This window comes from Sphaerodactylus townsendi, linkage group LG04, assembly GCF_021028975.2.
Source record: "Sphaerodactylus townsendi isolate TG3544 linkage group LG04, MPM_Stown_v2.3, whole genome shotgun sequence".
Lineage (NCBI taxonomy): Eukaryota > Metazoa > Chordata > Lepidosauria > Squamata > Sphaerodactylidae > Sphaerodactylus > Sphaerodactylus townsendi.
In genome coordinates, this window is record NC_059428.1 from 151,355,084 (window position 1) to 151,368,563 (window position 13,480).

Consider the following 13,480-nt stretch of genomic DNA (forward strand, 5'->3'; position numbering starts at 1 on the left):
TAAATAAATAAATAAATACAAACGTTCAAACCCTTCCTTGTACCTTTCACAAATTATCCAGCCAAATTTAGCAACACCTATATCGGTTCCGGCAACCCATATGGAACTTCTCTACCTCGAAATTTACTTATGTGTAATCATATTACACACAGGGTGGGCATCCTGATCTTATAGATCCCTATTAGCTGTGAAATTAAAAAAAAAACCACACAAATCTGTCCTTATCTATTTTTAATACCCTGTTTTTCTCCCCAGTGGGAGGACCCAAAGGGCTTCCGGCCTTCTCTCCCTCCTTCATTTTCCCTCAGAGCAGCCTAGTGAAATAGGTTAGGCTGAGAGAATGTGACTAAACCAAGGTCACCCAGCCAGCTTCTATGGCAGAGCAGAGATTTGAGCCTGGGTCTGCCACATCATATCCAGCACTGCAACCACTACCCTGAGGAAAATATAATGTGTGGTTTTACCTTAATAATGTTGGCAACACCCTACAAGTCATGATTTGAGGCACTGGGCTGCAAGGCAGCGTTTCTATAATCTCTTGCTTGGGAGTAAGCCCCCCCCCCCAAACCAACAGGACAGACTGCTGTGATCCTAAAACGATCTTCTAAAAGGATCTTCACTCTTTTAAAACCCTGTGCAGCTAATGTGCTTAGAACTCTGTCAAAATCCTAAACAAGAAAATATGTCCTTTTTGTTGTTTTTAACCAGCTGCCTGGAGGCGATACATCATAACTATTTTGACAGAGATTTCCCATTTCTGTTTCAGTGATCTGAGGGCATTTATCACAGGATGGCTGGAGAGAGGCCCGGGCAAGTACAGAGTTTTCCTTGAAGGGTAAGAAACCCGAAATATGTCAGGTTCCCAGTGAAGTGAAGTCTTTACGGTCCACGACCAAACGCAATACAATTCTCCAAGATAGCAAAATACACCACGGGCTTTTTTTCTACTTCACCTGACGAACGAGCGCCTTACACCTGCCACTGCCAGAATGTTGCGACGTGAAGGGGGCGGGGCCGCTTTGAGGATTAGCCAATCGGAGGCGGGGACCCCATTTCCCGGGAGTTTTAAGCGCCCCGCCCCGCCGCACTTGCTCGTGAGCAGGTTTGGAAGAGAAAGAGCAGGTAGAGGTGGGGTTGTTGGCTAATTTCTGGGATTTTTAAAAATGACCTTATGAAAAACCGTAACTGCTGTGTTAATATGTTGAGGGAAGAGATGTTAGAGTGTCTCCAGTTCCCTACATTGTAGCAATAAAAAAAGGTCTTGGCGGTTTTAACTTCGAAAAATTTTTTTTGAAACTTTTCTTTCCAGAGAGTGGTTTTCTTTCTCTCTGCTGTCATGGTTTTCCTTGCATCCTATGATTTTATGGGATTGTAAAATACCTGGAATCAACGTGTGTGTATACATATATACATACACATACACACACGTTGATTCCAGTTATTTTACAATCACATAGGATCATAGGAAACAAGGACATATATATTAAATAGCTCCTATTATTCTCCCTACTCCTGAGATGGCTTTTAACAACTATTGACCCAATATTTGGTCAATAAAGACCATTATAACTACCCCTGTGGTCATTTCTAATGGCCTTTAGCCTTGTAATTGGTCACTGAAGAGAATTGATGTTTGTGGGTGAGGTAAAGTTAAGAATTATCTCTGCTTCTATATATTGTCGGAGGCTTTCATGGCCGGATTCAACTGGCTGTGGTGGGTTTTCCGGGCTGTGTGGCCGTGGTCTGGTGGATCTTGTTCCTAACGTTTCGCCTGTGTCTGTGGCTGGCATCTTCAGAGGTGGATCACAGAGGGAAGTCTGTTATCTCTACTTCTGTTACACACTGTTATCTCTGCTTCTGTTTCCACCTAAAGCATTTTTGTTTCTGTTTCCACCTAAAGCCTTAATAGCTGGTGGCTTGATGAAGGTGAAGCAAAAGGCCTCAGGCTGCATCTCCAGCTGTTTAAAAAAAGCCCCACTGTTCGAGCCTTTAGGTTTCTTGGGAACGCTGGCGTGAGGTGGTGGGTGCAGCCACAAAATGGTTGTTGCAGTAAGTGAAGTGAGCAGTGGTCCATCAGGGAATGAGGTTATGCATAATTCTAATGGCTAGATTTGAATGCAGTACCTTTCAATATTTTTTTATTTCTGTAAAATTAAAAGGGGGATGTGACATATGTTCCTTTAAGTAGGATTGTTCCCCTGGCATACCTGATGTTTATTAAGCCTGGTGTTTTATCATGAGTCTGTTGTTGCTGTTTTGTAGTTCTGGTTCTTGGTCTATGTTCAGAGATTTTAAGGCCTGCAGCCTTTCCAGATGTTCAGGAATTACATCTATCAGTTTCTACCAGCATGGCCAATTGGCCATGCTGACAGAGGCTGATGGGAATTGTAGTTCCTGAACATCTGGAGAGCCGCAGGTTCCCTACCCCTGATCTAGTCCAACATCCTGTTTCACACACTGGATCTCCAATAGCAGAGCATAGAGACTGAGGCCTTCTCCGATATTGCCTCCTTGCGCTGGGATTCAGAGATTGACTACCGCTGAACGTGGAGGTTCTCTTCAATCGCTGTGGCCAATAGCTGCTGATGGACCCATCTGTCATGGATCTGTCTGATTCCCTTTTAAAGCAGACGTATCCCTACATCCTCTGGCAGCAAATGCCACATTTGAATAATGACAATGTTGAATAATATTTGAGATTGTTCTCTCACCTGTTTTTCCTTCTCATCCCACCTTGAACAACAGGAAGACGAGAGCCTAAATCCGGAAGTGAACGAAGAAACTAAAACCTTCACTTTTGCTGCCGAGGACGAGGATCACTATGACTTCTAAGCAGGTACCCGGACTTATCCTGCAGCCGTCAAAGCTGCTGTGTGAAGGAGCACTTAAATGGACTTTTTAAGCACTCGAATTGGGGAGCTCAAGATGGTAAGGACCTCATTTGTACTTCTGATTAATAAATCACTGTTTTGCATTTGTGTTCTCTGTCGTCTGGAGCTGTCTTCTTCCACCGAGGCCTCGGTGCAAAGGGCAAGGCCCGGATGAAAATCTCTCTCCTATTTTTTTGTGTTCAAATCTTAAGCCTACACAACAGTGTCTCTCTTTTGCCAGGACAAGGAAGAGATGAGCTTCAAGGAAGTATGCTTTCCCACTGCAGAAGGGCGTCTATAAAACGAATAAAATAAAATAAAAATAAAAATCTCTTGTCGCAACAGCAAGGATGGCATTTCTTTATAGGGCTTCAGTAGGTTCAGTATTCCTGGGAGCTTCCAGGATGTTCATGGATTGTTGGTTTCCCATCAGCCCCTGCAAGTATGGCCTATTGGCTATGCTGGCAGGGGCTGATGGGAATTGTAGTCCATGAACATCTGGAGAGCCACAGGTTGCAGACCCCTGGACTACCCAGGCTTTTAACTGAGGGGGTTCTGCAGTTCCCTTTACAGCTACTTTATGCTCTGCTTCATGTCATGCTATGTTAGGATGCTGAGTGGCATTTGGTGTTGTTTTATTGTTCCTTGATTGTTTTTACAGCTGGTAGATTATTGAAGCATTTTAATGCTGCTGTTTTTATTATTGTGTTTGATTTTGCTTCCGAGCCAGCCTCTAGTGAGGCAGTATGAACATTTCCCAGATGAAGTATGTGATAAATAATTGTATTGTCGAAGGTTTTCAAGGCCGGATTCAACTGGTTGTGGTGGGTTTTCTGGGCTGTGTGGCCGTGGTCTGGTAGATTTTGAACTTTTCGCCTGTATCTGTGGCTGGCATCTTCAGAGGTGTATCACAGAGAGAAGTCACAGATGCAGGCGAAACGTTCAAGATCTATCAGACCATGGCCACACAGCCCGGAAAACCCACAACAACCAGCTGATAAATAATTGTCGCAAAAACACAAATGCTAGGAGTTAGGCCTTGGTCCTCCTCACAGGCAAAGGATGTGACAGATGCTCTAACTCAAAGGTGTAGCTTTTTCATCGGCTTGGTAAATTATGAAACGAATACATAGATACGGAGGCAAAAAGCATCAGAAAACCTGTTTGCAGCCTGTCCTAAGCTCTTCGCCCCACTACTTAAACCCGTCGTTGATTTGAACTGAAGTAATCTCTGGAGCGACGCATAATAATTCAGCCACGCGTCACGTTGATTCCATCTTCCGATTCGATAAATCTGTGGGATTGGGGAACTGGGTCAGTTCCTTGCCTGTAGAAAAAAACTGAAATGCCATTTGTGCCAGGCTGCTTTTATTTATTTATTTTCCCACTAGCTCTGTCTGGATGGAGACGCGTCGCCTTAGCTGCCCTTTGCTTTCCCCGTAGCGATTGCAAAGGCAGACTTTGGAGCTCAGGTGTCCTTGCTAAGGATTCTGTCTTTCCACCACTTCTGGGATCTGACCTTTCAGCATGCAGCTTGAGGCAGTGAGCCCCATTTTTTTAAAAAAATGATCCGAACAACCTTATACAGCAACCTCACTGAGATCTAAACTACATGTTACCCAATTCTCTCGTATGTGAGTCTTTCATGAGGACATTATTTCAGATGGGCATCTGTTGATAGATTCTGTGATGCTACCAAACATCACATGAGTGTTGGTCATTTAAGAACATAAGAAAGAGCCTTTCTGGATCAGACCAGGGTCCATCTAGTCCAGCACTCTGCTAATCACAGTGCTCTACCAGGTGACTTTGGGACTCACATGCAGGAGGTGAAAGCAATAGCCTGCTGCTGCTGCTGCTGCTGCTGCTCCTGAGCACCTGGCCTGCTAAGGCATTTGCTGTCTCAGATCAAGGAGGATCAAGACTGGTAGCCATAGATCGACTTCTCCTCCATCAATCTGCCCAAGCCCCTTTGAATGCTAATTTAAGAACCCTGTGTTTGGCAAGTGACAACTTACTGGTGGTCCTGGCCCAAAAGCTGTCCATCTGTCCTCGATCAGGACTGGGCCAGGATCTGGTCTTAGGGAAGTCATGGAAGAATTCATCCAGTGAAGCCAGGCCTGGATGAAGAAGACCAGGGTCTGTCTGTCTGCCTGTGGAGATCAGGAATAGTCATTTTCAGCTGCGGTTCCAGTCCTTTGGAACAGCCTCTAAGAAATGATCAGGCAGACAGAACTGTGGTTCAGTGGTACTTAATTCATTTTTCTTTTACACCCCACCTTTCTTTCCAAAGTGACTTTTTTGATTCTCCCCTCCTCCATTTTATTCTCACAGCAGCACTGTAAGGTAGTTTAGGCTGAGATGATGTGACTGGCTAAAAATCAACCAGCAAGCTTGCCAGCTCTGGATTGGGAAATTCCTGGGAATTGGGGGTGGGGGTGGGTGGAACATGAGGAGGAGGGGTTCAATGGGATATCATGCCACAGGTTCCCTCTTCTCCAGATGAACTGATCCCTGTTGCTTGGAGATCAGTTGTAACCCCAGGAGATTGCCAGCTACCACCTGGAGATTGGACACTCTGTTCACAGGCCACTGGGTTCCTTACACTCAAAAAGACCCAGTTTTAGTCCCCCAACATCTCCAGTTTACAGGATCAGGCAAACCAGCCAGTCTGGGGAAATATCTGAAGATCTGGGGTGCAGAACCTGAGTAAGAGGAGTTTGGATTTACACCCCTCCTTTCAGTTCTACAAGTGGGCTATAATGCCATAGAGTTCACCTGCGAGAGCAGGTAATTCCTTCCACGGGAACTGATCTTTGTTGCCTGGAGAATAACTGAAATTTCCTAAAAACTCCAGGCCCCACCTGGGGGTTGGGTGCTGGGGAAACCCCATCTGGGGAGTCCTGGAAGCACTGGCTCAGGAGCGTGGGCAAGGCGACTGATACAGCTGCAACGGACTCTTTCCCGGGCCACTGGGGCGCACCCCTCTTGCCCCCCCTTCTGGCTCCTATAATAGAAGTGTGTGTGTGTGTGTGTGTGTGTGTGTGTCGGGGAGGGACAAGAAGCGACCTTACCAATATGGCCCCCGGAGCCGTGCCTTTGCGTCATTGCGCGACGCGTTCTCGTCACCTCCCTGCTGCTCCCGAGGCACGACGGGAAAAGAGGCGCGAGCGAGCCTGGCTGAGGGGAGACGGCGGTTGAGGCGGCGCGAGCGCGCAGTCCTCGTTCGCGTCCGGCGGGGCGGGCGTCGAGCGTCGTCGCCGCCGCCTCCTGAGGGAAGAAAGGCCGACTGGAGGGGAGGGGCGGGGGGCGAAAGAGGCGGCGACGGGAAAGGAGCCGCGTTCGTCCCCGATGGCGGTTCGCGTAGCCGGCAGCTGATTCCGCCTCGCTTTGAGGGGCCGCGATGTCGACCGCGGGGACGCGGCGGCCCGGCTCGAGTATCAAAGTCCGCCTCACAGGTGAGGAAGGAAGGAGCGATCGGCGCCGTCACCGCCTGGGAGACGGAGACCGAGGGCGCCGGCCGGCTTCCCAGGACGCCATGCCGCCCCAGGTCACGCAAGGCTCGTGGAGAGGAATGAGGGGGTTGGTTGAAAGCGGAGAAATCCCCCCCTCCATCCTCATCATCGCTCGCCTGCTCTTCCTCCTCGCATGGATCTCGGGATTGCCTCTTTGTAGCCTGTTTGCACTTGTGTCTTTTCATTCATGCCCTACTTTTCTCCCCCAAGGCAACTTGCATCCCGTTGTATCTTCACATCGATCCCGCGAGGTAGGTTAGGCTGAGTGTGATTGACAGCCAGGAAGCCGCCTGGGGATTTGAACCCGGGTCTCCAGGTGACACTCTGTCAGGGCAATCCTATGCAGATTTCCTCCAGTCTTGACATGAATGGGCTTAGACTGGAGTGACTCTTTAGGACTGTGCTGTAAGCCACTACACCGGATTTCTAGGGTCGAGTGCTGCTGATGCAGTGCTGCCCTTTGCATTTTTTGTCACAGTTTTGTGGGGGAAGAGAGGAATCTTTTTCCGTTTCCCCATATTGTGGGGAGCGGGGAATAGGAGCAGGGTGACAATTGCTCTCTTTAATATTAGGGGTGTTTTTGCAGGAAAAGGGGTAGCAAATGTCCCTTTTCGCTGTTGCAGTAAAATTATATATGTTGCTTTTCCCCTTCTCCCCCCCCCCCCCCCCCCAGTTTCCTCTTGCAGGAAAGGAATAGGATGTATTTTCAGAGACTTCTGTTTCACCCTCTGTCTCTCTGTCTAATTTTTCTGTCCCAGTTGTGTAAAGAACTTCATATAAGTTTGTGTGTGTGTGTGTGGGGGGGATTTTGTAGTATTCTTTTGCTTTCTCTCTGTTTTCAGAGCCTTAGGAAGTGGATGTTAAAGAGAAAGCAAGAATCTATGTTGTCTTCTGTCCTCCCTTCTGAGGAAGTGTTGACTTGTTTCTGTTTTCTTGTGGACCAGTCAAGCTTATTAAGAATGTAGTGGGTGTCCGAAAGATCAATTAAAACTGGAACGCTTCCTGATCCCACTCCCCTTTAAAGGACAGCCTGTATTTCAGTACATTGTACTAATGTGGAATATAATTGGAGTACATTGTTTCGCTGTGTCTTTTTAATGAATACATTCATATCTAGCCACTGTGTGCAGGCTCTCAAGTGTGGAAATTTGGTCTGACCAGCCAGACTTTTTGGGGCCTGAAGGGAAGGTTGGATTGCAGTCCAGATCTGTTGGGATGAACTTTTTGGGAATTGTGGTTTGGATGGTTTGAAGTGATTCTTAACGTGGCTTTTATAAATTGCAAGGGTTTCTCCGCAGAGGGCTGCTTCATGTGTTACAGGGGCAAATGTGTGTCTTGAAATCCATATGTATGTAGCGGAGAACCTCTGCCAATCACAGTTTCCCCAGGTGCACGCATGCAAGTGTTCTAAGATGTGCATTTGTCCTTTCTCTGCAATAGGTTCTTAACATTTGTGCGCTAAAAATGTGATGGGGGAAAGCATCCCAAAAGATCTGGTAGCGTAGCAATTCTGTCAAGTTAATCAGAGGGTAGTGAAAACTCGAGGCTCCTTCTCTTCTCAGTTTTGATTCTCTGCATTCCTGCCCATCTCCTTTCCCATTTTACTTTTTAAAAAGAATTGTTGTATACTGTACCACTTGGATTTTCTGTTTGTGGTTCTCAAGTGCTTCACTCATGATGGCATTTCCTACAAGGCTGTCTCTGTTTAGAGAACGGCATGTATATGGTCATCTGTTTGATCACAGACACGTCTACTTCGCCACGTGCCCCCTAACTGGAGCTTTGTAATAAATGCCTATTTTGGAGGGTGCTGCTAAGAGCATGAACTCTGTGAGCCTGGAAATCCCTCTGTAAAAATATTTCTTCCACTTTCCTTTGTTGATAATTTTCTGAACCAAGCCACACTGTCTGAACATTTCTCCCCATAAATGTACAGTATGAAGGCAGATATGCTGGTCTGCCTTGTGAAATTATTTGACTACCGACACAGTATATTTGAAGTAGTTTCACCTTTAGCATATGGATTATTTTTATTTTGCAGTGTGTTTTTATTTTGTGTTGCAGAGCGTGGTCAAGTGAGTGATATGTACATGAAATTTGCTGTGTGTGAAGAGGCCACTGGAATCCAGACAGTGTTTAACTTCCTGCCCTCCTCCTGTGTTTGAATGGAACTTGCAAACCCCCCGGGGGATGTCTAGTGATCCCATTAAGAGATGCTTGGCAAAGGCCTTGATAGATTGTTCCTGGGGGAAAGAGCCTGTATCTGAGTCCAAAACACTGTCTTGTATCCCAGTGCCTTTCGCCAAAAGCAGTTCAAAAATTAACCTGTCCCTGGGTGATGCTTGCACGTGCTGTTCAACAACAAATTAATTTCTGTCAGGACTCTGGTGTTTTCAATTTCAACCTGTGCACATCCTGACGAGGACCTGACAATGATTGGTTTTAGGGTTTTTTTTTTAGGAATTTGCTTTCTTTCCTTAAACTGCAAGCAAACTTTTAAAATTTCTTATGGTGTGGATATCGATTGTGGGATAATATGTTCCCTGTCCTGAGGGAAGTGCCCTGGCTCCCTCTTCACTACCAGGCCCAATTCAAGATGCTGGTACTGAAATACAGAGTCCTGCATGGGCTGGGCCCTTTGTATCTGAATGAACGCCTCCTATCATATAGAGCTGCCCAAGCACTGAGGTCAGCTGGCACTTTATTGGTTCAGCCCCAGCCCAATTTTTGAAATGTTTTTTTGGGGGTATTATGGAGGGTGGGCTTATGTATTTTTAAGAGGGTTACAGTGGGGGGTAGGGATGGTTTTTAAAGTACATTTTATTATTTTAAGATTGTTTTATGGTGTTTTATTATTGTTCCCTGTCCAGGGACTTTGGCGATGGGCAGGTAATAAGTACACAGATAAGTAATAAATAAATATTTCCACTGCTGCATGGAACTTATTTGTGCCTTCTCAACTTCTTCGACTTCTAAAATTAATACAACAGATATTCAAAACTGAAAACACATTCAAAATGCTCAGGAGGGAAAGAAAAACTTTCAAAACAATAGATGCATTCTGTTACTTCTCTCCCCTCCCCCACTTCGTGCAATGGTTACATTGTATTTGTATTGCGTTGTTTATATCCAAAAGACTGTTCAGTATATACAGGGTCATGCATGTTCTCAGCAGATGGATGTTGTAACTGACTCAAAATTATAATTGGTTGGTTAGCAATAATAGAGCGTGTTAAAGAGCTTCATATAGTTGTGCTAGTAAGCATTACAGCAGCCATGTAAAATAGGTCAGTTATGCTCAGATTGCATGCGTGAGGATTTAGGCTCAATGAAAAGTGACGGTCTAAAATTAACTGTGCGTTGGTTGCTACGGTAATATAGAGATGCCCATAACATCACCAAACCAATAATTATTTTTTGTGCTGAATATTGCTATGATCTGAATTGCTAGTAAGTTGATGTACATAGGAAGCATTCCATTAACTTCAGTGAAACTTATTTTACAGGATTAATTAAGGTTCCTCTTGCCTGCACGAGAAGATCTGCTGTAAAATGAATTATTGATTTTAGTCACACACATGAAAGCGTGTTCATTCTGTTTCTCGGAATACAGTTTACATCTCAAGTATCTATGGGTACATCACTATTGTGTTCAATGTAGAGCTAGGCAGAAATCAAACAGAACTTTTGGTTACACTAAACTTGTGAACTAACAGTTAAGCTGAGGATATTGCTATAGGAAAAAGTGAAAGTAATATTTATTCTTTTTATTATTCCTTCGCTGCGTGGTGCTTACCAAAGTCATATAAAACAAATGAGAGGTCCTCCGCTAAGAGTTTCTGGTCAAAATAAGGAAATGAGCAAAATAAGAATCAAGAGCAGTAAATATGAGCAACGGTACTTATATGCAAACAGGCTTAATTTGGATGGGACTGTAATCAAGCTTTAATTCACGAGTGTAATCTTGCTTTCAGAAAAGGGCCTTGAAAATAACCTCATAGCCTGAAGTGGGTTTAGAACTCTTGTCAATATGCATTTGCTCTTGTTAATTGGAGCTTTCATCTAGATGAGGAAATCTGCGTGTGTCTCTAGCTGGCACAAATTCGACGTAGAGAAGAGTTAGCATCCAAGTACAGATCTTAAAATCCTCACTTTATTGTGCTCAAGACATTTGAAGATATGTTCATATTTTGGCTGAACTAACCTCAATCAGGGGTGCATGACTAGAGGTGGTATAAGGGCAGAACTGTTTCGAAAACATGTTTATTTTGGGAGTAACTTGCCTTGCCAAGATGGTTAGCTTTGTATTTTCTGGTTCATAGAATCTTGGAAAAACCAGATTTGCCCTTGCATTTTGAGACTTGGGCAGATCCACTTTTTTGAAAGGTGTTTACAAAGTTGAAATGATCTACGGCTCATGTTAACTGGCTTAATATTTTTATGTGACATGGTGAGTGTAGATATTTGTGCATTTGCTGTTCAGTCTTTCTTTGTCATAATGCAAACTTTGTCGGAGAGGCTCCTCTTAATGGAATTCTGCAGCTTGTTTAAACATGGCAGTGTTAACATATTGAAATCTTCTGCCTTGTCAGTCAGCCTCAAAAAGCAAGCCCAGCACCTGGGTCTAAAAATAATTAAGAAGCCTCATTCAGGGAGAGATCTGCATACTTGTCTTCATTGCAAAACTGGTAAATATAACTTGCACCTTTTTGTATGTATGCACATTTCTATCAGTTGATGGATTGCTCTCAACATTCCATAGGTCTGCCTGCATTAAAGCGAAGCAACACATATTGTATTGCCCTGTGACTAATGTTGTGATTCGATTTGCGGTGGCATTAAGCCATCTGGATATGTATTGAGACATATCAACGTGCAAATATTTGTACAGTTTCAAGATACTGGGATTAAGAGGCCACTTTGCCAATGAAAGATTGTTTCCCCAGTTTCATTTTTGTAAGGGATGGGAAGCAATAGCTGGCTTAAATCTTAATTTCTTCCCGTGTACTTCCCTTTTGAGCAAATGTTTAGCGGTAATAGGATAAGTTTTATATTTATTGAATTGAAAGGATAGGAGAAGAGTGAAGCATCAAGTGTGAAGATCTATCTTGAATAAGCAATTGAACAAGTGAGTTGCAAATCATGAAGAAGTTGGGAATGAGATTGAAGCTATTTGAGAAAGCTTCTGTAAGTGTGCCATCCACAGCTGTTGCTTTCCAAGGATGGTTCCGAACTGACATCTCTTTGTGTCCTGTGTGCCAGGAGTGGATCACTCCCTGAAACTGAGTTCACGTAATACTGTCACAAGGACTGGGCCCTGCCCTAAAGTTTGACAGGAAATGTGAATTTAGAAGGGGAAAGGGACAGTTACTACAGCAGTGGTGGCGAACTCTGTGGGCACGCGCAAGCAGAGTGCGCCCCCCCCCCCACATCTAGGCTGGCCTGGGCTGCTGGGCTTGATTATTTAGCATTAAACCTAAGACTGAGTTTCGAGAAAGCAGTGTAGGTAACCCTGTTAAACCCCACTGATTTTCATGCGAAGAACTAAAGTGCGATCCTTTACCTGGGAGCAAGCTCGGTTGCTGTCAATGGGGCTTGCTTTTGAGTAAACCCTCCTAGGGTCGTGATTCACCCGTTGGAAGAGTTGCACAGTTTCTTCAAAGCAAAGCCACTGACCACCACCAAGCTTACTCCTGAGTAACGCACACCTCAGAGACAACTGTTTTTTCTAAACTAAAACCTCAGTATTCAGGTTAAATTGCCATGTTGGCACTTTGTGATAAATAAGTGGGTTTTGGGTTGCAATTTGGGCACTCTTGAAAAGGTTCGCCATCACTGTACTACAGTAATTCAGAATGGAAGGATGATGGTAGTAAAATGCAGTGAGACTTGTTATGAGAAGTTGCTGTGGTTTGTGTGGATTGGAGACTGGAATGAGAAGAAGTAATCTGGTTTAACACAAGTTGACAGATTTATGGAACAACTATGAAAGAGCAGAAAAGCCATAAAAATGAGACCAAGCCTTTCAAATATCCTGTTGAACAGTGGTTTTCACTAGCAACGAAAGCATAATCATATATCACAATCTGTTAGATTTGAGTCCAGTTGCATCTTCAAGACCAGCAAGAGTTTCAGGATAGGATGAGCTTTCAAAAAACAAAGTGCTGCTTGTCGTTTTATCACAGACCCAAGCGGTCCCCTGCTGAAACATCAAAATCTGGCAGAGGGAGAGAAATTCTGAGTAATTTAGAAGTGTGTATGGCATTTAATGTACATGTGCTAGCTGAACTCAGAATTTCCTTCTGTTCAAGTAAATGAGTCTTACTGGAAGTGCCTGGATTTTTCTTCAAAGTGAAATCTCTTTTGTGTCTTGAAAAGGTGCTTTAACGGGCGACGGTGAAAAGGCACACAATGGGATATTTTGAAGATGAGGTTTTGACCAGCGGACTGGCTTTCTTGCTTAATTTGTGCGATGAATACCATATTGATTGAACATCCAGTTAGCTTCGCAGAAAATCCATGTTGCTGATATAGATCTACCCAGGCAATTTTGTATGTCATTCTAAAAAAAAAGTGAATAGCAGCTACGGAGGCTGTCCATCATCTCAGGAATGTTTGGGCACAATAGACTTGCTTCTTACTTTCTTGGATTCGAGTCCAGCAGCATCTTATTGTGATCATTATAGATACTATTGTCTGGTAGAACTGAAAACAAATTTCTGAACCCCATGAGCTGAGCTTTGGTTTCCTCAGCGAATCACTCAGTTTCTGTATTCCATTCACATTCTGAGAATAATAGTCCTACGTGTTCACACAAAGGCAAATTTCTCCAGGGCACAGGAGGAATTGTCTGATATCTAGTGCTTTTTATCTCCTTATTGTGTTTTTTTAAATTTCCCAAATATGGCTTTTATAATTAACAGTTTACCGGCATTTTGAAGTGGATTTTCACCCTTATGTTGAAAGGTCTCCTCACTAACCAGTTGCTCCTTGTGAATGTTGCTTTCTAGGGACAGCGAATTATGACAGTCTGCTACTCAAGTTTCTGTGAACTTGAAAAACATATTTAGGTTGTGGGAACTGTTGATCTGGTAC

The 13,480-nt window shown here is 44.2% G+C and overlaps 1 protein-coding gene across 1 annotated transcript in view; it reads left to right on the forward strand.

Moving 5' to 3' along the window:
* The first annotated feature begins 6,027 nt into the window (after nt 1-6,027).
* Nucleotides 6,028-13,480, forward strand: part of SMURF1 (SMAD specific E3 ubiquitin protein ligase 1) — a 47,409-nt gene continuing 39,956 nt past the window's right edge. The window contains 1 exon segment of the mRNA XM_048493756.1: nt 6,028-6,328. Within this exon segment, the coding sequence (XP_048349713.1) occupies nt 6,274-6,328 (55 nt within the window). The 5' untranslated portion in view covers nt 6,028-6,273.